General features: G+C 41.2%; 1 protein-coding gene across 6 annotated transcripts in view; it reads left to right on the top strand.

Moving 5' to 3' along the window:
- Positions 1-26,623, top strand: part of AGK (acylglycerol kinase) — a 96,306-nt gene that overhangs the window by 17,126 nt on the left and 52,557 nt on the right. For all 6 annotated transcript variants that reach the window (XR_009541901.1, XM_060156524.1, XM_060156525.1 and 3 more), the window contains 2 exons: positions 19,936-19,975; positions 22,805-22,884. Coding sequence is in view for 5 of the 6 variants with exons in the window: in XM_060156524.1 (XP_060012507.1) it covers positions 19,936-19,975; positions 22,805-22,884 (120 nt within the window). In the remaining variant the exon portion in view is untranslated. The remainder of the gene's footprint in view (positions 1-19,935; positions 19,976-22,804; positions 22,885-26,623) is intronic.

The raw sequence follows: 26,623 nt of genomic DNA, 5'->3' as shown, positions 1-26,623 counted from the left end.
TGAGATCTCAGCCTTTTATTTATTTCACCTTCCATGGGTAACACGACAGCTTGGAAAAGTGTAATTTCAAGCGTGACAGAACGTAACCACAGAAGAGGCGGGGCCTAAGTAGTTAAAAGCCGCGAGCCGTGTCGGAACCCTTGTCTGTCTCATTTGAGCTCAGAGTGTTCCTTTCATCACTGGGGGCCTTGTCCTTGCGCACCCTGGCTCTGGCCTCTCTGCTTGTGATTTTGGCCGGTGAGCCCTTCCGCAGCTTCTCAGCTCATCCTCGTGGCTCAGCAGTTGGCCGTAGCTCTGCTCCTGCTTAGTTCTGGCTCCTGTTTCTCAGCGTCAGCCTTTGGCTCAGTGCTTCTGGCACCACTTCTGCCACCCGCCTTGGCCTGTGCCCCAGGACTCCCTCCTGTTTATTTCTGTGGAGTGTCTAGCCTCTCAGCCAGAACCCCTGGTTCCTTCTCGGAGAACCTTAAATCCCACAAACACTATACCTCCCTTAACGTGAAACTTGCAAAGCAATTGTGATACTATAGTAAGTCCCCTACATAGGAACCTTCAAGTTGCGAACTTCCAAAGATGCGAACAAGCATTCGCACGTTCTGTCACGTAAGTGAGTTCACGAGTCTGGCGTACATCGTCACATGCGTGCATCCTCTACAAGTGGCTGTGTTTTTGTGTACTGTACGGTACTGTATAGAGTACAGTAGTATAGGATCTTTATTTCAACCCCGGGATGTCCGGAAGGAAGTGTAAAAGCAGTGGTATAGAGCGGATTGTATTAGTTGGGTACCTAGGCTAACTTTGTTGGACTCACGAACAAATTGGACTTAGGAACGTGCTCTCGGAACGGAACTCGTTCATATGTACGGGACTTACTGTACAGCAATGGTCCTGGGCCATGGGTCTCTAGGTTTTTATTAATACTGGAGTTTTTTTTTTTTCCCTCTGAACAGAGGAACATTAATCTTGATTACTATATTGTAAGCATTGGTGGGAGCCCACCTTTCAAGTTCTGTGGTCAGACAGTTGCTTAGAAGGAAAACTAAATGGTTATGAGTTGGCCTGAGGAGTGTGTTCAGTGTCATTCAGTTTTATTGAGAACTTAGTGGCAATAATGATGATAATCACTAACACTTAATCAGTGCTTGCCATGTGTCAGTTCTCAGCAATTTACATTTATTAGCTCATTTTGTCTTCCTAACAACTTCGTGAGATGGTTGTTAATCTCATACTAGTGTGAGATTAATAGCCCTACAAAGATGAAGAAATTGAGGGACAGCAAGATTGAGTAATTTGCCCAGGGTCACACGGCTGGTCAGTGTCAGGGCCCCGATTCAAAACCAGGGCCTCCTCGTCACCTCTCAGAATGGCTCCTGTGTCTTAGGTAGCATGAGAGATGAACTATAAACTGAGGTTGTCTTAGGCCTCCAGCCCCATAGGGCGAAAGACGGATGATAGAATGTCGTGCTTCTAATCGGGCTTCCTTCTGAGTCAGTTGGGTCTGGGTTCAAGCCTTGCCTTTGTCACTTGCTGATGTGTGACTTTGGGCAGGTTCTTCAAGCTTGCTAAACGTCACTCTTCTTCATCCACACAGTATCTCACAACATTGTTGTGACGTTTAAATGAGATCACCGCAGTTCCTGGCACACATTAGAAAGAGCAGCTCCTTTTATCATGGATGAATAAGGCACTCCGTGCTGTGTCCTGTTTGAGTGGCACAAAGTCAGTGTTAGGGCGCCTAAGGCAAAGAGGGCTACTTAAACATTGCTTTATCATGGAAATTTAAAACATAAAAATTCGAGTAGTGCAACGAATCCCCCTGTATTGTCCCCCAGCTTCAACAGATACCAGCATTTTGCTAATCTCATCCCATCTCTCTCCTCTACTTTTTTTTTTTCTGGAATATTTTAAAGCAAATCCCAGATATATCTCATGTCATTTTACCCATAAATACTTTAGTATCTTATCTTTAATAATTAACGAATTTTTAAAAATCACAATACCATTAACATGACCTAACAAAATTAAAAATCCTTTACGTCATCTAATATTCAGTCTGTGTTTATATTTTGTGCCGGGGACCAGCCCCAGCTGGACAGGTTTTACCCAAAGGGGAGACGGAGTCGGCGTGGACAGAGCACAAGACACCTCAAAGGATGCAAGGATCTGACAAATTTATTTTCTTGATTCCGAAGTACTTATACTATAAAGTAATCTCATTTTCAATCTTAGTAACCTTATTCCCATACCAAAAAAATCCCTTACATGAGCCATAGAAGAAAAGTAATTTACATTAGCAAATTACATCAGCAGGTTTCAAAATTAGATGTTCTTGTACCTGTATGTTCTATTCAATCAGCCAGTTATTCAAAGCACAAACTCAAGCACATTATTCTTTTAACAACTCTCAAGGGAGGGCGTTGTACCTTTGATCACCAAGTTCCTTTGTAAAATACTTACAAAATATAATCTGTGCTTTATATCTATTTCTATACAAAAAACAATTAAACTTATTAAAGGTTGCCAAATAGCCTACTCTATCTAATTTGCTATACCCCATTATAGCATAAAACTTTCCCACCACCATACCCAAGTGTTTTTTAACATATCTCTAGCTCCCCCGGAGGGCCATAACTCGTCTTCTAAAGTAAGCTTTTACCACACAAATGTTCCTATATATTTCCCTGAACCCAATGCCCTAGCCTGGGAATGGGGATTTCAGGTGTAGTCTTTAAGGGAGCCGGGGTAATCATAATCTTTTTTAGTTTTACCCTAAATCAGGGTCTTTTCCTAAACCCTCCACCAAACTATGAATAATATATCCCAATACTAATAGCAATCCCATAAAAATCACCTTAAGCAAGAGTAGAGGAGAACAAGGGAACCACACAGAGGAGAGCTTTGCTTCTCCTTATTTGTACCTGACAGTACCAGCTTTGCTTGGCACTATGGGTCTCGTCCGTGCTGAGACTCAAAGGCACTTCCTATATGGCTCCCGGCATCTCCCCCTTTTTTATTTTTTAAAAAGGCAGTATGCAATTCCACTTTGGTTTTATATACACTCTGGAGGGCAGCTTGAATTAATCGGATGATGACTGGAAAAGAAATAAGGAGCAAAATTATAACCACTCCGGCAGCCCCATAATTTATTAAAATATGCATAAAGGAATTACCCTTAAAATAGCTTTGTAAGTTTTGTAAAAAATCTGCAGCAGCCTTAGAGGGATTCATATCATATTGAGAGGCTGCAATATCATGAATTTGTTTATGTAAATGTTCCAAATCAATTCCTAAATCACTAGAATTCCATACATTCAAAATGTGCATTTGAATTTTTTCCCAGGAGTATTCAGAATGATTTACTTTTAAGGGAGTAACACATATCCAAGAATATTTTTTATGGCATGTTAAAGATAGGCGAATTTTTAAAGCAGTAAGTTCTTGTCCAATATGTAAAATTGCTTCTTCAAGGGCATCAACTTTAGCTTCTAACTTTCTATCTATTGCTTCCTGAGTTGCTAAAGCCAAGGATATATTTTTTGATAAATCATTAGCATATTGTGCTGTTTGTATTTCTTTTACTAAAGCATATGTTGCAACAGAAAAAGAACTCAGTATTCCTATCAAGGCAGAAATTCCCAAAATCAAAGTAGCCACAAATCTTTTTGGTCGCATGAGCTCTCCAACCTGTCTTACAATTTCTGCCCCTATATCTGTATACCAAGATTCATTAAGCGCTACTGGCAGCATAATATAAGCTGGTCTTTTTAACACTATTATGGTTGACACATTCATTTCAGGAACAATGCATGTGGTCAGTATACATTGCTGGCAGGTAATATAAAACCTCATATTATTTTGTACAATTTGCAATTTTTCACTATCATTAGAAAGCAATAAGGAATACGGAGAAGACACACAGGTTTGAACATAGTACTGTTCCACATGGGTAGTAGCTCTAACTAACGTTATTTTATGAGTGGTTAAGGGCAATCTCCATAACTGAGATTGATAATAAGTTTTATTTTCATGAACAAAGGTATAAATAGAAGCCACCCATCCATGACTATTCCATCTGTTCACCTTCAATGGACGGGGAATATAGGAATCATTCCATGGGTATAGCAAGCCTTTACCTAAATATGTTCTATAATCTCCCTCAGGAAAATTAATACTCCAATCTGAAATATAATATTTGGTTCCAGGAATGGTTATTTTATTCTCTTTATTGTACATACAATATATCCATGAAGGATATCCAGTTTTAATATCTATCCAAACCCATTTATCTGTAGCTTCCCCTGCAGCCTCATCACAATCATCATATCTAGGAGGATGAACATTTTTAGCTGGATGTTTATTAACATAAACTTGATTTTGTCCTACAACTTTCCCTAACAATGACCATAGATATCTTGTGGTCTTATCTTTTCCTACTGGTTTTTTAGGGGAGTCTGTCAAGAATCCTGCATCAACTACTGACAAACACCCATTCTTTGTATGACTATTTTCTATTAACCCTGAACCAAGAAAAAAAACATATTGGAGGAAAGTCGGTCTGACCTGTAAATGAGTAGTTAAAATTAATTACAAATTGTTTATAGCCTTGTACTCCTCGAATGCCATCGGTCAATTCAGGAAATGAGGAGGTTACTGGAATAATGGAATCTGTCCAAGTACATGCATGTAGAATAGGAGGATCTGGAAAGTAAGCCCAATACGTACCGTTGGCACTTACCTGAACTGAAAGCAAGCTAAGCATAGCCACAAAAAGATTAGCAGTTGTCAAAGGCAATCCTTGAGCATTCACAGCATTTTCAGCATTCAGGCAAAGCCTTTTTAAGTTCTTTTAAAAGTTTTAGAGGCAAGGGATCCCAATATACAACATCATCATCATCAAAACCATCCTCAAAAATGACTGGAAAGCAGGCTGCAAAAGCATAATCATCATCATCACCATTTATTCTCCTATATCTTTTATATTCGCCTTGACCTTTATTAAAAGGTGGTGGAGGTGGTGGGCCCCTATGTAAAGTTGAAGTTCCTGACCTTTTTAAAGGGGAAGGTAAAGAACTTAAAGGTGCTGGTGGGGCGGTCGGCAGACGACCCAAAGGGCACATATCCTGTAAATTAGGCCTCTTTTTCTTAGTTTCTTGTAATGAAAAAGCACCATGGGGTTCATATTTCCTTCTTTCATAGTCATATGCAGCAGCATCTATATCATCCTGATCTGTAGGAGGCAATTCATCGTCAAAAGGAGGGTTTTTTAACAAATTAGACTTAGCATTATTAGGTGACTCATTTTCCTCCTCTGAGTCATTGTCATTAAGGTTACAGTCTTTTAAGGCTGCAGCCAAAACCTCAATTTCTTTAGATGTTTTTGGGGAAGGTAACGAAGTACATTCATCTATTACTTCTGCAGGAGATTTATATGGGTTCTTTTGACCTTCAGGCAAGGGAGCAATGCTCTCTCTAATAAGGTTCCATAAAGTAAAAGTATCTACCGGAACCTTCTCAGGTCCAAAATGACTGTAATATACTTGCAAAGTTTGCCCCACCTTTTGCCAGGTATCTATATTAACAGTTCCCTGTTCTGGAAACCATGGGCATTGTTCCTGTACAAACTGAAAAAATTGAGTTAGTTGCTTATTAGTTACTTTAATTCCTCTTCCATTTATCATATGTTTAACTATATCAATAAATAAGAGCCTCTCTTTGGACTCAGCGTGTCCCATCTTGACACCGCCTTACTCACCTTCCTAACCAGTATTCTTGACTGGGGGTCTGCAGCACCCTACGGTGAGACTCCTATCCGTCTGAGAAAGAAAAAAAAATAAAATAAAATAAAATAATACTTACCCCTTCAGGTCCCTGTTCGGGCGCCACTTGCCGGGGACCAGCCCCAGCTGGACAGGTTTTACCCAAAGGGGAGACGGAGTCGGCGTGGACAGAGCACAAGACACCTCAAAGGATGCAAGGATCTGACAAATTTATTTTCTTGATTCCGAAGTACTTATACTATAAAGTAATCTCATTTTCAATCTTAGTAACCTTATTCCCATACCAAAAAAATCCCTTACATGAGCCATAGAAGAAAAGTAATTTACATTAGCAAATTACATCAGCAGGTTTCAAAATTAGATGTTCTTGTACCTGTATGTTCTATTCAATCAGCCAGTTATTCAAAGCACAAACTCAAGCACATTATTCTTTTAACAACTCTCAAGGGAGGGCGTTGTACCTTTGATCACCAAGTTCCTTTGTAAAATACTTACAAAATATAATCTGTGCTTTATATCTATTTCTATACAAAAAACAATTAAACTTATTAAAGGTTGCCAAATAGCCTACTCTATCTAATTTGCTATACCCCATTATAGCATAAAACTTTCCCACCACCATACCCAAGTGTTTTTTAACATATCTCTAGCTCCCCCGGAGGGCCATAACTCGTCTTCTAAAGTAAGCTTTTACCACACAAATGTTCCTATATATTTCCCTGAACCCAATGCCCTAGCCTGGGAATGGGGATTTCAGGTGTAGTCTTTAAGGGAGCCGGGGTAATCATAATCTTTTTTAGTTTTACCCTAAATCAGGGTCTTTTCCTAAACCCTCCACCAAACTATGAATAATATATCCCAATACTAATAGCAATCCCATAAAAATCACCTTAAGCAAGAGTAGAGGAGAACAAGGGAACCACACAGAGGAGAGCTTTGCTTCTCCTTATTTGTACCTGACAGTACCAGCTTTGCTTGGCACTATGGGTCTCGTCCGTGCTGAGACTCAAAGGCACTTCCTATATGGCTCCCGGCAATTTTGCCTGTCGACCCCAAATTCTCTTTTATGGTTTTGTTCAAGTCAATATCAACACGAGTTTCACACATTGCGTTTGATGTCTATTCTTTAGCCTCGTAAACTCTAACCCCCTCCTCCTTTCATAGTATTTACTTGTTTTAGCAGCCAGGCATGTCTGCATTTGCCCTTTAGAATTTTTCATCCTCCAGATTTGGCGGTTAACTTATACAGTTCAGTGCTGGGCAGAGCCGTATCGGAATCTGAGCAAAAAGAAAAATCAGTAATACTGAGTCTGCCTTTATTTAAAACTCTGATATTGTGTTCATCATGGGTCTTTTACGTTCATTTTGATTTTTTAAAATACTGTCTTAAAATGTTTCTCTCCATTCCTGTGTCTTCCGGTGCGCCCTTAAATTTTGCACGTGAGGCAAGTGGTTCCTCACTCCCTTCATTCTAGTCCCGGCCATGAGTTAACTTGTTTCTCTGTCTCGCCTGTGTCTTGTCCACCGGTGATTATGTCTGGCTTCTGAAGCTTTGCTATTCAAAGCGTGAGCCGTGGTCCAGCAGCACAGCTCACTCCTGGGAGCTTATTACAAATGCAGAATCCTAGACCCCAACCCAGACCTGCTGAGTCAGAATCTGCATTTTAACTGGATCCCCAGGGGGTCTGCGTGCACAGTAAAGTTGGAGGAGCGCTGCTCTGGAGGTGTGATTCCAATCAGGGTTAGTTTGTTTGGCAAGATTTCTTACTGTATCACATCAGGAAGTACGTGGTGTCTGGTTGTCTTGCTTTTGAGGATGTTAAGCTTGATCAGTGGGTTCAGATGTGATCAGCCTGACCCACCTGTTAGAAAGTTGAGAAGTCGATTCCGAGAGCTCCCTGGGGCAACATGGTGAAGAGGAGGGCAGCTAGATGGATTTGAATGTCGACTTACACTTACCAGTCTGCGACCCTGGACAAGGTGCTTCAGTTCTCTGTCTGTAAAATGGGCGTCATGGTGGATGCATCTCATTGGGCTGTCATGCAGATTTTCTTAGAACCGGACCTGGCACAAAGCAAGCTCTCCATCAGAGACAGTGCTGCCTTTCCACTTTTCCTTCCTCATTAGAGAAAGCATCTTAACAAAAATGTCTTGAGTGGGGCCTTGCAGACTGGGTGGGACAGTGTTCTAGGTGACATTCATGATTTGAATGTCACTTCTAGGTGACATTCAGAAGTGCACAGTGTATTTTTGGAGATTGGCGAAGAATTTGACTTCACTGGAGTTGTTTTTTTCAGTAGAGTGTGGGGAAAGCCAGATTGGGGAAGGCTTTGACTCTAGGAAGTTTGTAGTATTTGGTGAGCAGTGAAGACTCAGTGAAGATGCTCAAGGAGAGGAGAATGTTGTGAAGTGGAGTTTAGGACATTGAATCCGTCTCCCTGCGCAAGAGACACGGGAGGGAGAAAAGTTCAAAGACTGGGAGGGCGTTTCAGTGGTTCACGTAGAAGGTAGGAAAGGCCAGAGCCAGAGTGGTGGTATTGGGGGGGGGGAAATAAAAGGGCGGTTATGAAGCTGTGGCAGTGTGAGCAATGCCCGAGCGTGGGCGCTGTGGGCAGACAGACTTCTGTTTGGTCTGGGTTTCGCTGCTTACTGGCCACGTCAAGTTACTTAATTCCCTTAACCTCAGAGCCTCATTTTCCTTATTGGTGAATGGGGACAGTGACGTCTTGTTTAGCAGGTTACCTGTAAGGATTCAATGAGATGGTGCATGTCACGTGCCCGGCTTAGAGTTGCCACTAGATAAATGCTGGCCGTAATTATTACTAGATGATTGGGTGTCTGGCTGAAGGAGAGGAGGGTAGGAGAAATCATCTTTTAGCTTCAAGTCTAGGATAGTTGGTGATACAGAAAGAGGAAGGTTGCCAGGGAGGCGGTATTACATTCCCTTTTAGATGTGTTGAGTTTGAGGCCCTGACGGCATGCCCAGGGGTAAGTGTGTCAGGTTTCAGGGGGAAATTATGCAGGAACCACACTTGACTAGACCTGTGCTGTTCCTTTTGGTACAGATCATGGTTCCAGTAATGCCTTGTGCTTTATTTCTCAGGATCTCTGCGGTTTCTGACCAAGCAGATGTTTTATTTTTACTTGGACATCCATTCACATTAGCCTCTGACTTTGCAGTCAGTGGTCTGGGACCCGGCTGGTTCAGCAGCAGAAGGTAGCAAAAGGCTCTTCCCCCTCATGGCTTTTCCTCATTCCTGATTTTGTTGCAATTTGAAGAAAGCAGTTTGTTTTGAGTTTTAGCGGTTTCAGGTTTCTTCTCTCTCTGTCTCTTTTTCTGAGCACAAGCTGATGCTGAAATTTGGAGTATTAATAGGTGCTATTTAAAGAAGTTCATTTATGGGCAATTAAATAACATGCCTGTCAGCCCAGATTTGATAGGGAATAGGGGAGGCTTTTTTTTCCCCCTTTTTTTTAAGTGCAGTGAAGTTTATTTTCCCTTTCCTTTTAACTCTTTGTCATATTATTTAGAAAAGAGATTTCTTCTTTTAAAAAAACTGTTGTTTATTTTGCTTCCTTTCTGTGTTTTCCATATGTTTACTAGTGGGAGGTAGAGCGGGATGGGGTTGGACTGAGATGGAATGGCAGAGGTATATTTAAGTTATATTTTGTTTTGTAGATTTTACATAATTTTTAGGGGTATTTATATCCGTGGTTTTAGCTGCTCCAAGCACTGCAGAGAGAATAATCATAGCTGATGCTAAAATTAACCCTTCCCCAGGTAGTAACTGACATCTCAAATATTGCATGTGCTGGAACTGCAGAAATACTGACAATAGTAGCTACTAGTTTATGTGTCTATAGGTCAGAAGTTATCCAGATCTGTCCTGAATCTTGGAGCTCAAAGTAAATAATCTCTTTCTGCATGTGATTTATACAGAGCACATTGTCGGGTGGGAGGAAGATCGGAAGGGACTCTCCCTTCCTGTGCTTTCTTCCTGAATACCTGTCATAATCTCTGTGTTGTTTGTTTTCTGTCTTTTCTTTTCTTTTTTTTTTTTTTTTTTTTGCGGTACGCGGGGCTCTCGGGCCCAGCCTCTCCGTGGCATGTAGGATCCTCCCGGACCGGGGCACGAACCCATGTCCCCTGCATTGGCAGGCGGACTCTCAACCACTGCGCCACCAGGGAAGCCCTGTCTTTTCTTTCTCTATGCAAATAGGTGCAAGGACCTTGTATTTAATTGTTACTTTGTAATTGTATATGCAAATGTATAATGGTTGACAGAACAGAAAGAACTAGTATTTGGGTTGCCTAGTAAAGTTAATGTTAATACAGTATGTGAAGAAAAGTATGTGGCATAGAATGTTTGAGTTGGCATGTAGGCTAAAAATGAATGGATGGAAAAAAGAGCAGAAAGTGGAAGAAGTAAATGAACCATAAGACAATGTCAGAATACTTGTGAGAATTAGGTAGGGGTAGGAGTCATTGAAAAAGTGGCTAGTGGTAGCATCTCAAAGAACGATGCCCTTTAAAGGCAGCCAAAGCCCGCACTTGAGCGTAACCTAGCAGCTAGCTGGAGACCGTCCTCAGACCTCAGCTCCTGCGGATATTAATATGGCAGTGGAGTCGGAACAGAAATTGGTATTTTAGGGAAAGCTGAGGCTCGAATAAGAGGGTGAAAATAGAAAAAATTCATGTTCTAAGAGGAGAAAGAGAGACAATTTAGGCTTCCTACATGTCCATTTCTCTTGGTCAATGGAATGAGGGAATAAGCGGCAGAACCCATTTCCATCTCTCTGGCTGATGGAAAGTTCTACAGAACAGACCCAAATGATTGGTTTATTATGTGAGAGGAGCCCTCAGCGGATGCCATTGTTCATTAAGTCACTTCCTATCCTGAACTGGAGAGAAGTTTTGTGGAGAAAACCCGAGGAATTAGAAGGTACTTGAAATATTTAGAAGTAGTGGCGTGTTCCACTTAAGCACACATGTATAGACTAAAATGGCTGGGAACAGGTGAGATTGGAGGAAGATGGCTTTTGGATTTCTATATTTCAGAGAGAAAGAATAAGCACTGGTTCAGCTAGAGCTTTGTGCAGCTGCTAGCCATTATTATAGACGGGGCCTTCCTGCTGAGGACAGAGATTGAATCTTTGTCTGGCTAATAAGTGTTTTTGAATTAATGCGTAAAGAGTGGGGTCAGATTTAGTTGGGCTTTTTCCTAAGCCTACTTGCAGGAGACAAGGTAATCATTATAGTTATCAGTCGTGAATTGAGGTGACCATAGCAGAGGCATATGCCTGCGTGTGTGATTAAAGAGTGGACGGAGAGTTATTGACTGCTTTTTGTGGCATTCGGGGATGCCCGTAGAGAACAGAGTAGAAGCAGAGTGTTGCGAGAAAAAAGGCCATTGTTGAGAATGAGAAGGCTTAAGTTCTCCTGCTCAGTCTTTGAGTAACTTCTGTCTAACGATGGGCAAATCCCCAGGCCAGAATTTTCTCAGACTAGATCAATTGGGTATTTTTTAGGAGCTCAAAGGAGATGGCACTGTTGAAGGATTCCCTCATTAAGTGAACGTACCAGAATCACGTGGGGTTTAGGGATTGGCACTACATAAGAGGTGTGCGTGTGTGTGGGTGTGGGTGTGGGTGTGGTGTGGTGTGTGTGGTGTGGTGTGCGTGTGTGTGTGTGGGGGTGTGTGTGTGTGGTGTGGTGTGTGTGGTGTGGTGTGGTGTGTGTGGTGTGGTGTGGTGTGGTGTGTGTGTGGAGTTGTGTGGTGTGGTGTGTGTGGTGTGGTGTGGTGTGTGTGGTGTGGTGTGGTGTGGTGTGGTGTGGTGTGTGTGTATCTCTTGCCAATGGAAAGTCGTGTCATTTGATTGGTGGGGATCAGCCTGTGTTGGGGGAGGTTGAAAAGCACTGGACTAGATAATTTCTGAGGCCCTGCCCAGCCTTAAACATGTTCATTGTCAGCAAATGGAACTTGGGTTTGGATGCCTTTGGTAAAGGCATTTTATTTAGCTTTAAATAAAATACCTTTAAAGCTGTAGAACTTTAACACTTTGACAAAGAAATAAATAAAGATAGTAAAAACAGGGATTGTAGACTTGAAAATTAGTGTAAATGTTCAGGAAGCCATGGTTAAATAGTGGGTAAATTGATATCTCTGGGGTAAATCACACATCTTACGTATTAAATGGGGTGAAACATATTTTGACAAAGGCCTGCTGGGAGGACTGACTTTATTGAGACAAGATACGAAAGGGGTTGCTGTATCAGCTCATTCCTCAGAGAAGCTACTTTCTCTAGATTTTTAATTTCAATGGTGACTTATTCATTCTTGCTAACCATGGATTTGACTGACTCCCTCCCTCCTTCCCTCCCTCCCTCCCTCCCTCCCTCCTTCCCTTCTTTCCTTCTTTCCTGTTTTGGCAAATAACAGTCTTGGGAAAATGTTCTTGACTTGCTTTATATTATTATTAAAAATGTTTATCTTTGCATTGTTAAATATACCTAAGTACAGAAATCTATCTGGAAGGATATTCCACTCCTGGATATACATCGAAAAAAACAGAAACACTAATTTGAAAAGGTACAATGCACCCCAGTGTTCATAGCAGTATTATTTACAACTGCTAAGGTATGGAAGCAACCTAAGTGTCCATCAACAGAGGAATGGATAAAGAAGATGTGGTATGTGTGTGTGTATATATACTTACATACATACAGTAGAATACTGCTCAGGCATAACAAAGAATGAAATTTTGCCATTTGTAGCCACATGGATGGACTTGGAGGGCATTATGCTAAGTGAAATAAATCAGATAGAGAAAGACAGATACCGTATGATATCACTTATATGTGGAATCTAAAAAATACAACAAACTAGTGAGTAAAACAAAAAAGAAGCAGACTCACAGATATAGAGAACAAACTAGTGGTTACCAGTGGAGAGAGGGAAGGGAGGAGGGACAATATAGGGATGGGGGAAAAAAGGGTTATGGGATTATATGAAATCATGTGTGTGAAACTTTTGAAAATTGTAAAGCACTGTAGAATTTAAAGAATCATTCAAAAAAAAAACCTTAAAAAAATCATTACTGTTTTCATTGTTCTCTTGGAATTTCTAATCAGCATACTATCCATTTTCTTCTATCCAAATGAACATTCTTCAGGCCTCAAAGATCAAGCATTCTTGTTTAAGGGGCTGCATTGCTTCCGGCTTTGTCACATGCCTTTCTCTTAGGCAGGGACAGTCAGCATTTTCCCATGAATGACAGAGGCTCACTGCAGCAGCCCTTGGGTGGGGAATTGGAGGTGGCATGGGCTTGAGGAGGAATCTGTAGTTTGAAAGCTTTGCCGTCTTGCACACAAGACAATCGCTTCTCAAAGGTTCATTTTCATCTTTGCTTCCGTTTCCACTCTATCCCTGCTGACAACCAGTGGGTACCACCACTGCAATATAATGATTAATTATTCTAGTACACTTTGATTAGTAGAAGTAGTTGTTACAAACATCTACACTTGAAATCTGTTTTGTGTAAAGCAAAAGCTGTGTTTGCATGCATGAAGGGGAAAGCTGGTGGTGGAAATTGCTGTACAGTTTGCCTCTAGACTATAGCGGGAAGTCTTTTTTGGGAAATAGGATGGACCCATGTGATTTTTCTCTCCGTGTAGAGTTGTTATTGAAATAACAACTTATCTTATTTTGCAGTACTAAAGTAATAAATAACACATTTACGGCTCGGAATAAATTGAGCGCAGCCCACTTCCTGTGGTAGCAGGCATCGTTCATATTCTTTTAAAGCCCCAGGCAGGGTGACATCAGCAGATTTTTTCATTTTCTAATCCAGAAGCTTGTAATTTCTTTCTGTCAAAGAACCCGCATTTTAGTACTGAGCAGACCTTCAGGGACTCTTTTTGATATGACTACATTTTGTAGCACCTCTTTTAAATTGTGTTAAACTTCAGTTCTCTCAGGAGGCAGCATGCTGTCGTGGAAACAGCATGGGCTTGGAATTTATCTACAGTCCTTTTTTTTTTTTCCTGGTCACAGGGTCTTCGTTTCACAATCAGATTCTTGACTCATTAGCAATCTGGAATTTCTGACACCAAACTCAGCCACTGGGATAGTCCTTATGGTGCTTCCTGGTGTACCAAAAGGAGTTCTTGACTTAGCCTTTCCAGAGGGTTCTAGTTCCATTACCCTCTCTGGCAAATATACACACGTGCGCGTGCGCTCACACACACACACCTCCCTGGGTCTTCTTGATCTAGTAAAGTTCCTGTGACTGTTTGAAGTTTCCCCTCCTCTCCTGTCCTGCCCCACAATGAGCCCTCCTCTTGCCCTTTGGTGGTCATGACACTGAAGAACCATCCCAGCTGATCTCTTGGTTCAAGAATGCCAGATACTCCTACAAAGAATAACCTTCAGTTTATCCTCCAGAACAGAGGCTGCCTGTCTGGGCACAGGGAGTCAGTCTCTCGTGTTCAAACACTTGCCACTTATTTATTAAACAGTTATTTATTGAGTATCTTAGATTACCTACAAGAGTCTGTGCTGTGTGCTCTGGAAGAGAAAAGGGTGAATTATCCATGACTTCAAGACAGTTATAATCAAGGAGGAAAGATACGACAAGCAGCTTTGTGTGTGGTGAGGTAAGGGTGTGGGTGGTATCGTTTGGCCTTCGATTTTTTTTAAAGGGAGAGGGAATAAAATGACCACATCCTTGGAGGGGAAAAGTGCAGTCCACTCTGTCTTTTAGGAACAGCAAGGCATGCAGTTTGCCAAGAGTAGAGGCAACATCGAGAGCATGATGGGAGATAAGGGAGAGGATGCTTAGCCTTTTTCCTTGCTTGTCCACCACATCTTTCCTTTGGCTTTGAGATGAGGTGCAGTCTCCATTTACTTGGGAGTCATTTGGTGTTCTCTGTGGAGGGTCCCAACATGCAGGGTATGTCTTCCTGCTTCTGCTTCCACCTCCTCATGGAGATGATCTTATCCCCTCTCACCCCTCTTATTACCATGTGTATCTTTAGTCAAGAGCTCTGTCTGGAATTCCAGATGTTCCAGTTGTCCCCTGGAACCTTCCACCTGCTCTCTCATCACTGCCTCAGATCGACCAGTCCAAAACTAAACTCAGCTTCCTCCCTCCTCTACCTGTCCCTCCTCCTGCCTTCCATCGCTGTGACTTTTACCACCTTCCACTGCCTTCCACTGGAAGAAATGTTGTCCCCATCTTTGACCCCTCCCTTCTCATTGGTTCCCACGAGCCAGCCCTTAAGTTTACCTCCAGATGTCTGCTGAGTCTGTCTTCTCTCCGTCCCCACTACCTCCATCCTGGCTCTAGTCTTCCTCGCTGACCTGTGTTCCTGAAGAATCCTCCCTGGCTCCCTGGATTCAGTCTTACCTTTGACCCTTGCCCTCTTGACACTGCAGCCAGAATGATCCTTCTACAATGTAAACCTGACCATATCAGTTCTCTTCTTAAAACCCTTTAATGGCTTCTTATGGCCCTTAGGATGAAATCCCCATTCCTTAAATAAGTTAAGAAGGGCTCTTGGTGGTCTGGCCTGTACCTGGCTCCTCCGTGGCTTCCTGCCTGCAGCTGTCCCGAACTGCTTTCAGTTTCCTACCTTGGTCGTGATCTAGCGCTTGCAGGCTTTTCACATTCTCTTTCCTCTGCCTGCATTCTCCCTATTTTCACCTGGCTACTTTTTATTTATCTCCCAGATCTCAACTTCACTGTCCCTGTAAAAAGTCTTCTCTAATTCCTTCAAGGCTAGGTTAGATGCCCCTATTATATGCCTCTTTCATGGTGCACATAAAAGTCACATCATTTGATGATTGCCAATCGAATTGCCTTTCTTCCCTTCTAAAGTGTAAACTTCATGAGGATGGGGAATGTTGGGCTTATTCACTGGTATGTCCCAGACATCTAGCACAGTGCCTGGCATGTTATCTATCAAGAAACATGTCTTTTACTATATCACTGATATTTACCAAGAGCTATTCTTTGCCAGTGGATCCTAAGCTTCTTCAGGTCAGGACCAAATCCTGTTCATGGTGCTGTACCTGGCACCTTGTGTTAAATAAGTTTGTTTCACCAATCACTTTTGGGAGCTTTATTCCACCTGAACTTATTAAAAAAAATTATATGGTTGTAAATCTTAAGAGTTATATTAGACGAAACTAGGAAGTAATGTGATAAATTTAATAAATGTGCTATAATGTATACATCCAAAGGAGTATTACCCATTCAGTATTGTCTGAAATTAAGAAGAAAGAGCCTTAAGGCACTTACTGTAGGGTTAGGTTGGCATGGGTTTGAAACCCAGCTCTCCCGCTTCTCTGAGCCTGGACTTCCTCATCAGTAGGATGAGAACATAATGCCTGCCTTGGCAAGGTTGTTGCAGAGATTAAAGGTTTATGAAAAGAACTGCCATAGTGTCTGGCACACAGTAGTAGTTCTGTGAATTTTAAGTTATTTTCTATTCCACCAATGCAGCCGTTACAGGAAATGTTTTTGAAATTTCTTTTTTGAAATAGTTTTTAGAGCTTTCTGTAGACCATCAGAATATGTCAATAGGAGAAATATTTTTTCCTCTGAGGATACGTTTGATTTTTAGATACAGTTTGGTTCAGAGAGCGTGATCAACATAGTTAATACCACTTTTGATACTTAAAAAATTAAGTGTGATTATAACGAGGATTTCTTTTCAGTGTCTAAATTGGTACATATTCTGGCTTTCTCACAGGTGGCATCGGCAGCACGCACGTTCCATTAGACACGGTAAAATCCAGGGAATTAACGATCAAAAAATCGATTGATATTGAATAGCAGGCTGATCAGGCAGTATTAGTAAGCTCGAGAGAGCTGAGATCTTGAATAATATACTTCATCACAAGTTTAACCATCAAAATTGTACTCCTAGCAAAAAAGAATTGAGGAAAAAAATGATCCAAGGTGCTACCCATATTCTTGTATATGTTTGGGGGTCTTGTGTTTTCAGCTGGGTCCACAGGCATCAGTGTGGCTGGTTCAGTAAGGAAGATGGTATCTACTAATGACCCAGGGGAGCCTGGCGCCCTCGGAGCCCTGTCCCTAGTAGGAAGAGGAGGAAGCTGGCTGGGGGAAATGGACAGGGGTGTAGAGATAGGCACTCAGCTTTTATAGCAGCATATACTTGTACAGGATAATCCACAGGATGTCTTTATAGGAAAAGAGTGGAGGCACAGGTCATTCTGTCTACTAGGAAAAACACTTTGAGGCAGGTGGTTGCAGGAAGACAGTCCTGTGAGGCTGGAAGTGGTGCCCCAGGCAGTATGGAAGCTAGACTGAGGGTTAGCCGAGCCCGAGGGAATCTGGTGACAATGCTCAGCTGACTACAAGGAACCTGGTTTTATTTTATGATCTGGCAGTCACTGAGGGCTCAGTATCTCACCTCGTCATTGTGCAGAAGGGCATGAGCATGAGGGATCAAGTCAACTGTAAAGGGTGACCGACATGTTAATTATTTTTAAATATTTTACTAGTTTGTACCCTGAATTTACCTCATCTTACATGTGTGTATATTTTGTTGATGTTAGAATAATTCACCGGGAGCAGTTGATGGAGGGGCATGCGAAGAGAAGAGCAGAACGTGAATATTTGTGACTCTTGGGTGGGGGAGGGGAGGGGAGCTTGTAGGACTCCCTTTGCCATAAGGTAGTAGGGAGCAGTGTCACTCAAGCAGGGGACTGAACCTGGCTGTAAAGGCGCCTTGTGGGGTAGACCTCACAAGGGATCGGTCCCCCTCAAATCTTCGTTGTAAAACCGTAAGTGCTTTTGAGGTACTGGTGTCATTATAATTGTAATGGGACATTGTCATTGCCCTTAGGTTTCAGGTGGGCAGCAGAGATACTTCCCCTTAGGGAAGAGACACCTTCTCATAGAAGCTGACTGCTCTGTGAAATCTAGGGGTCCTCCTCCAGCCTGGCTATGGAAGAAAAATCCATAGCCTTGGACTGCAACCATGGTAGAAAGCAAAAGATTGTTTAATTTTTTTAGTTCAAACTTAAATGTCAAAATTAGATTTGAATTACTATAAAAATGCAAAATTCAAGGTCTTTGATGTTATGAAAAAGGTCTAGACAGAAAATTTAAGTGAAATAACACTTTTCTCCTTTTAATTCTTTCCTATGAATTGTTTATTGGTCATGTTTTCTGGATATTAGTTTTCTTAACTGTTGTTAACCAGGTTGAAGGTATTATCTTAGCAGTGCCAGCAACATGCATTAGAATGGACTCTTACAAGGAGAAGACTCTGGAACCCAGTAGGCAGTCAGCCATTTAAAGTGCTCTTAAGGTATAAGTGGCACAAACATTTTAGGAAGCTTTATGCTGAATAGATGAACATGTTCTGATAGAATGGTTTCATCTTTGCAAGGCAAAATTTTGCCTCATGCCCAAATTTTCTGTTTATGATATAATTGAGTATCTGACTGTGATATAAAAAATAAGAGATTTAGATCAGCGGTCCCCAACCTTTTTGGCACCAGGGACCAGTTTCGTGGAAGACAGTTTTTCCAGGGCCCGGGTGTGTGTAGGGGATGGTTTTGGGGCGATTCAAGCGCATTACATTTACTGTGCACTTTATTTATTATTACATTGTAATATATAATGAAATAATTATACAACTCACCATAATGCAGAATCAGCGGGAGCCCTGAGCTTGTTTTCCTGCAACTAGATGGTCCCATCTGGGGGTGATGGGAGACAGTGACACCCGAGGTGTGTTGCTTATGTCCAGTCTACTCTGTAAGATGCAGCTTAACTGTCACTTGCCACTCACTGATAGGGTTTTGATATGAGTCTGCAAGCGGTTGATTTATTATGGTCTCTGTGCAGTGAAACCTCTCTGCTAATGATAATCTGTATTTGCAGCCGCTCCCCAGCGCTAGCATCACCGCCTCAGCTCCACCTCAGATCATCAGGCATTAGATTCTCATAGGCAGTGAGCAACCTAGATCCCTCACATGTGCAGTTCACAGTAGGGTTCGAGCTCCTGTGAGAATCCAGGGCTGCCGCTGATCTGACAGGAGGCGGAGCTCAGGTGGTAATGCGAGCGATGGGGAGCGGCTGTAAATACAGATGAAGCTCTGCTCGCTCACCCACTGCTCACCTCCTGCTATGTGGCCTGGTTCCTAGCAGGCCCCAGACTGGTACCGGTCTGTGGTCCGGGGGTTGGGGACCCCTGATTTAGATAAAACACTAGCAGAAGCAACTACATATTAAATTTATTTCTGGCAAATGACCTGAATAATTTCTACTGGATAAGAAAAATGCAGGGTATGTACATTCATTTTCTACTGCTGCCCTAACAAATTACCACAAACTTAGTGATCTAACACAGCACAAATTTATTATGTTATGGTTTTGGGGATTAGAGGTCCAACACAAGTCTCACTGGGCTAAAATGACGGTGTTGGCAAGGACAGCGTTCCTCTGGAGGCTCTGGGGTGAACCCATTTCCTTGCCGTCACAGCTTCTGGAGGGTACCCACACTCCTTGACTTACGGCCGCCTTCCATCTTCAAAGCCAGTGAGGTTGCATCTTTCTGACCATCCTTCCATGGTCATATTTGCTGCTGAAGTCTCTCTGCTTTTAAGGACCCTTGTGGTTTGATTGGGCCCACCTGCATAATCCAGGATTCTCTCCCTATCTCCAGATCCTAACTTAGTCACATCTGCAAAATCCCTTTTGCCACATAAGATAACATTTTCAGGTTCTGGGATGTGGACATCCTTTTTTTTTTTTTTTTTCTTTGGCTGAGCCACGCAGCTTGCAGGATCTTAGTTCCCCAGCCAGGGATTGAACTCAGGCCCACGGCAGTGTAAGCGCTGAGTCCTAACCACTGGACTGCCAGGGAATTCTCAGATGTGGACATCTCAGAGGGAGGAGGGATTATCATGCCTCCCATAGTACGGAAACCTAACACCGGGTTTCATTCAGAGAAAGTATTTTTCAAATGTGCCCATGATTTGTTACACGTCTTAAGAAACTTTGAGTTGGGTATTTTACAGGGAAGAGTTATACATATTTCTAAAAATGATGATGATTTGCTTGGATCTGAACCTACTTATTAAAGCTAACGTTCATTCTGTTTTGTTTACTTTGATAGTGATAACCTACTAAGGAGAGCAGCCTGTCAAGAAGCTCAGGTAATGCCATTTAATATGAAACAATTAAAACCCGCCTTATCTCCACTGTGCAGAAATCTCAGGCTGTTCCAGGGGGACTTGCACAGTGCCTTGCATCAGCGCAGCTTGGCTATTTTTTCCCCACTATCGGGGTGAATCAGGCTGCCAGCCAACTCTGAATAGAACTGGAGGAGGTTAACAATCTGGTGAGGAGCATTTCCAACGCCCACCCCTTTAGACTTGTTTACTTCTGGATTAGTCCAGAGAACACAGAACTGGACTGGTTGGCACTCTGGGAATTTGTTCATGTCTGCAGGTGTCCTTGAAGATCTGGCTAAAGCCCGAATCATCCCTAATCCGAATAACCCCCAAGGATATCAGTTCAGAACAGGTGTTACCTCTCAAAGTCAAATCTTCTTAAAACTGTTGATTCATATTTTTAAAGCCTGTCTCTTTAGCACAACTGATTCAGACCCTCTCCCATGATATTGCACTTAAATATTCATCTATCTAGTTGTAGCTGAATTGTTAATCCTTTCAGGTTTAAGGCCACAATTTTGTTCTTCCCTCCCCTCCAAACGTGTGCGTTATACATTGCAGATTAATTTGCACGACTGAGTTGCCTTTTTGTTACGTCATTCAGGCATACGGTGTCAGAAATACCAAAAAAGAAACATGAAACTAAAAAATGACAAAAGACATGATGCATTTAGTAGGAGAGGTGGGTGGCAGACCTCATGTTTGTTTTTGAAATGTTTCCGTGGATGACAACGACAATAGATACTATTAATAAATTCCTCTCTTTAGTGATTCCCTAACTGTTCTAAATCCGTGTTTCAAGAATTCGATTGCTTTGTTGTTTTTATCTCTTATGGCTCTAAGTTGTTTTGGTAATCAATTCAAATAAACTTTAATATTAAATTTGAGGTGATCTTTACCCCAAGCTAATTTTCCACTAGCAACTGGAAAATCCTCTTGGGAGGGGAAGGCTTTCCCCCTTGAAGGAAGAGTGGTCATGGGGTACTCCCTTTCTTGTGCAAAGTAAATACCTCCACCTCTGTTCTGAACTCCATCTCCTCTTACTTTTCCCACTGTTCTAACTCTCCACTTCCCGACACCCATTTAGCTCCTTCCATCTGAAAAAAGGAAGCGAATTCATCCTTATAGGCCCCTCCCTCTAGTTACTTTTCCTGTCTGTGTCCTTCCCTTTTCAGTCTAAATTCTTGAAAGAATATGATTTTTTTTTTTTTGCGGTACGTGGACCTCTCACTGTTTTGGCCTCTCCGTTGCGGAGCACAGGCTCCGGATGCGCAGGCTCAGCGGCCATGGCTCACGGGCCCAGCCACTCCGCGGCATGTGGGATCTTCCCGGACCGGGGCACGAACCCGTGTCCCCTGCATCGGCAGGCGGGCTCTCAACCACTGCGCCACCAGGGAAGCCCGATTTTTTTTTTTAATCTCACATAAACTCACCTCATTGTAGTCTCATGTAAACCTGAGACATGAGTTGCAGGTAGATAAGACTTCTAGAGGCTAAAAACCCAGGACCAGGAGGAATAATCTAGAACTGTAGATCTGGAATCTGGCAGGTTAATTAAATCATTTCTGGCCAAATTCCAGAAATAGTATGGATAGAAAAAGAACAAATTACAATATTTAGAGATTTGGCAGCAAAATGTTAAGATCTAACTCAATAAGAGTGAAAACAGAGTAGTAATTATAACGTACACAGAAACTTTTTACAAAGAAATAGTATGTCTTTCTGAAGTATTCAGAAATAGAAGTTTATTTTTTTTAAAGCAAATAGACAATGGTGACAAAGGATCTCCAGTGGGCTGTCAGGGAGGCGGTAGAGTTGGGGTCAGTTACTTAATAAAAATCTTGGTGTAACTGCCATTTTTCTCCTATATTTACTTTGTGCTTCTGTACTTAATTCTGCCTCCTTGGCCCAGACCTACTTCCCACAATCTAAGACTCGCAATTTTGCCCTCTTTGGGGTTTTCCTATTCTCATTCCTTTTATTGACCACCTTCTCCTCCTGTTACTTCCCATTTTCACTCCTCACATCTAGTCCTCTGGGTGTCGTAACTCTGCCTCATCATTTATTAGCTCTTTAGAGCAGATAGAGTAGAAGTTTGGAGTTAGATTCATATAAATTCTAGGCTTGTAATTTATTAACACTTTGACTTTGACTGACTTAATCTTTCTGAATCTTGGCTTTCTCATCTATAAACATGGGAATATTTAATACCTCCTTGGTTTCTAAGAACTAAGAATTAATATGTGTGGAAGTGGCAAATACTAGGTGCTTAGCAAATATTAATTACATTTCTTTTCCTGTACCAGTTGGTGCTGCTTATCAAGGTTGCAAAGAACGGAGGCAAATAGAGTATTAGATTTATTTTTTATGTGTATAAAGATACGAAGATTAACTGGTAACATGAAGATTCTTCATGAATAAGCTTTAGTAATAAGTTAAAAGAGAAAAAGGTTATATTCTGAAAACTGAAGACAAATTAAACTTCCCTTGTGACAGACTACGGACTTACTGGTTGTAATAAACCTAGTCATATCTTACAGAGAAAAGAAAAGTTACTTACCTTTAGTAGGTGAATGAAGCAGGGCGTTTTATTACAATATAAAATTCAGCTTATTTTCATTAAATAAAGGTGCACTTTTATTGTTGTTGTTTATGGTGGGGTTGTCAACATGAAATCCGGAAAGAACATTTGTTTCCCCAGGGTAGACACCGTATCTGCCAGTAGTAAATTCTTTTGGAATGAAAGAATATCTGTGCTCACTAACTGAATAGAAGGACATTTACTGAAAACTTTTCTTTGTTCCTTTTTAGGTGTTTGGCAGTCAACTTATTCCTCCCAATGCACAAGTGAAGAAGGCAACCGTCTTTCTCAATCCTGCCGCTTGCAAAGGGTAGTTCAGTTTGTGACTTGTTATAGATTTGGTTTGTCTAAGGGGAAAAGAGTCACAGAATACTAGGCAGCTGGTTGGATTGTGTGGAATTGGAGCTATTAGGTTCAGTACCCTTGTAGCAATAAGATTCAATTGTAATGTAGAAATCACGGTTAATCAGATATAACTGTAAAGCTAACTGATGCCTAGCTAACTGGTCTAATTGAAGTTTAATAATTATTCCAGAATTAACACTCTCAAATCAGTCTTATCTGCTTGGTGGTAGCCCCCTTGGGAACAGCTTCTGCTGCTGTGATGTAAATTATGAGTCCATCTCTGTTACAGGATGTTCAGAGATTGCCGAAAGCACTGTGGGCTTGTGAGGTCAGAAACATTCTTTCCCAAAGTGGTGAATGTAGAGTTAGGTCTTGGAGGTCAGTCAAGGGAGAACACTCAGTGTTCCCGACTGACGAAATGGCCCATGGGGCGGGGGCCTACAGACAGGAGTGCCGACTAATGTCCTTTGCTGTGTCACAGGAAAGTCTGTAAACTGGTCTGGTTGGCCTCGAGGGGTCATGTGAGGCAACTCTGAGAATTAAGATGTGAAGAATAGTTGGGACCTTGGTTGACAGTCATGTGTCCATGTTCATTTATTGTAACAAATGTACCACACTGGTGCAGGATATTGAAAGTGAGGGAGGTTTTTTGTGTGTGTGTGCGTGTGTGTGTGTGCATGTGTGTAGGGGAGCAGGGGGTATGTGAGAACTCTCTGTATTGTCCACTCATTTTTACTGTGAACCTAACAACTGCTCTAAAAAATAGTCTATTAATTTTTAAAAGTACCGTAAGCAAAATAAAAACTTTTTTTTTTTACATTGCTAGTTAGGTACAACTCTCATTCAGTTGGAAAGGTAAATAAGACTTTTGGTGGCTTATAGAAGAAATCATTTAAAATTTAAAATTATTTTTTAAAAATAGTAAGAATTAAATTGTTGAGGGGGAGAAAAAAGTGATACCTTTTATTCTATCTAACGGCCAGAACAATTCTTTTTGTCCTGACTGAGGAAAAATTAATAAGTATGTATTAGATTGGATTCTCTAAGTTCGAAGTCAAATGACATTAAGATAATAAGAACAACAACAAAAAGCATAGTTGGGAGTAGCTTCTAAGTGGTGAGGTTAACATTGGAGAGAAGTGCAGGGGCTCTGAAATAAGTTTCTCTAGTCATTTCTTGGGAGGTAGTGTGTGTGGCTTCACAGATGTGAGGGCTAGTCACGCCTTGAATTCAGCAGTTCAAGATATTTACCTACAGGTTGTCTAAATCGGCTCCATTACTCTACCTAATTGAATCGTATTTGCCCACCTTTGTTGGAACCACTTCCCGCCCCCATAAACGTACCAGTCACGTAAGGCCTCTTGTTCATTCTTGTTTAAAACCAGCGCTGAACAAAAATATCAACAAAGGTTCTAACACAACACAATCAAAATACCCAAGATAACTAGTCACTGGTGGCCTGTGGGAGAAGCTAGCCGGGAACTGGGTGTATCCTCTGTATCCTCTTCTCTGCTCTGTGATACGGTCGGTGTTGCTTAACTTCTTAAATCCTCAATTTACTCATCTGTAAAGTGTGAAAAGTAATAGCACATGCCTTATAAAAATCACCATGTAATTCTTTAGGATTAAATGAGGTAATGCCTATAAGGTATTCAGCATTCTTTCCATTTCATAGTTAGCACCTGATAAAAGAAATATAAGCTGCTGTTCTTGGTATTACTGACCTGTAGGCTGGGTCAGAAGGTTCTCTACTTGGCTCTCCCACCCTGGGATCTCTCCTTTTGCCTCTGTTGTTGTAACTGCTCCAGGTCCTGTTCCTCTAGAGATCTAGTAAGTTAGTAACTTGCTAGTTCTCTTGAAATATATGGTACTTTGTTTAAGCTATAATCAGTCATTTTGAGTTCCTACTTGAGATATTTGCATTTTTAAAAAATGAATAAACTTCTCTTTTAGAGAAGTTTTAGGTTCCGTTTACACTTTTACACGTAAGTGTATTTGCGTTTTTAAAGGTAGGTTCTTGTTGAAAAATGTAATACCTTTACCTGCAGGCTAGGGTAAGGAAAGTGTTTCTTTTCTAAAGTCATGGTCCCCTTTAACAAGGTGAATCCCTGCAAGCTTCTAGGAAGCAGCCACTTTGAAACTCTCCAGCATCTTTTTTTAAAGCTTTCACTGTTTAACTGTACTATTTTTGTCATCTTGACTCTGACCTGACACATAATTTATAATTTATCATGTAGCTATTTCATTATGTAGTACTGGTTTAAAACTACATTAGAGCTTTAGGAAATAACTGTTTTGCATTAATAAATGATACATTAAGGAGTAATTATTTTGTGTGTGCGTGTGAACCTGCAAATTGCTAGAGGTATAGAAAGTTTTATTTAACTCTGGTGCTATCTCACCCTTAATTATATAATAAATAATACATTTATTACTGGTAACACTTGCTTTTCAATCTTTTATATGGAATATTAGAAGGAAAAAAAATGCCTTCACTTCCACTTTAGAGATTTTCTGTACCTGTGGCATCACAAAGATGTGAATAAAGGCCCAAATGTTCAAATCTTTTTTCTTTCTTTCTTTTTTTTAATTGAAGTATAGTTGATTTACAGTCTTGTGTTAGTTTGAGGTGTACAGCAAAATGATTGTTATATATACATACATATATTTTTTTCAGATCCTTTTCCATTGTAGGTTATTATAAGTTATTGAATATAGTTCCGTATGCTATACAGTAAATTCTTATTGTTTATTTTATATATAGTAGTGTGTATCTGTTAATCCCATACTCCTACTTTATCCCTTCCCCCTTTGGTAGCCATAACTGTTTTCTATGTCTGTGAGTCTGTTTCTATTTTTAAATAAATTCATTTGTATTACTTTTTAGATTCCACATATAAGTAATATCATATAATATTTGTCTTTCTCTTTCTGTCTTACTTCACTTAGTATGATAATCTCTAGGTCCATCCATATTGCTGCAAATGACAATATTTCATTCTTTTTATGGCTGAGTAATATTCCTTTATATATAATGTATATAATATATTCTACACACAGAAACACACACACACACACACACACACACACACACACACACTTTATCCATTCATCTGTTGATGGACACTTAGGTTGCTTCCATGTCTTGGCTATTGTAAATAGTGCTGCTATGAACACTGGGGTGCATGTATCTTTTCGAATTAGAGTTTTCATATTTTCTGGATATGTGCCCAGGAGTGGGATTGCTGGATCATATGGTACTTCTAGTTTTAGTTTTTTAAGGAACCTCCATACTGTTCTCCATAGTGGCTGTACCAATTTACATTCCTACCAACAGTGTAGGAGGGTTCCTTTTTCTCCACACCCTCTCTAGCATTTATTCTTTGTAGACTTTTTGAGGATGGCCATTCTGACTGGTGTGAGGTGATACCTCATTTTACTTCTACAAATCTTATTTGTTTTTTTAAAATTAATTAACTTACTATTTATGGCTGAGTTGGGTCTTCGTTGCTGCGTGCGGGATTTCTCTAGTTGCGGCGAGCGGGGGCTACTCTTCATTTCAGTGCATGGGCTTCTCATTGCGGTGGCTTCTTGTGTTGTGGAGCATGGGCTTTAGGCGCGCGGGCTTCAGTAGTTGTGGCTCGCGGGCTCTAGAGCGCAGGCTCAGTAGTTGTGGTGCACGGGCTTAGTTGCTCCACAGCATG

The sequence above is a fragment of the Lagenorhynchus albirostris genome, chromosome 8, assembly GCF_949774975.1.
Source record: "Lagenorhynchus albirostris chromosome 8, mLagAlb1.1, whole genome shotgun sequence".
NCBI classification, from domain to species: domain Eukaryota; kingdom Metazoa; phylum Chordata; class Mammalia; order Artiodactyla; family Delphinidae; genus Lagenorhynchus; species Lagenorhynchus albirostris.
The sequence above is the reverse complement of the archived record's forward strand: the minus strand, read 5'-3'. Positions and strand labels throughout refer to the sequence as shown.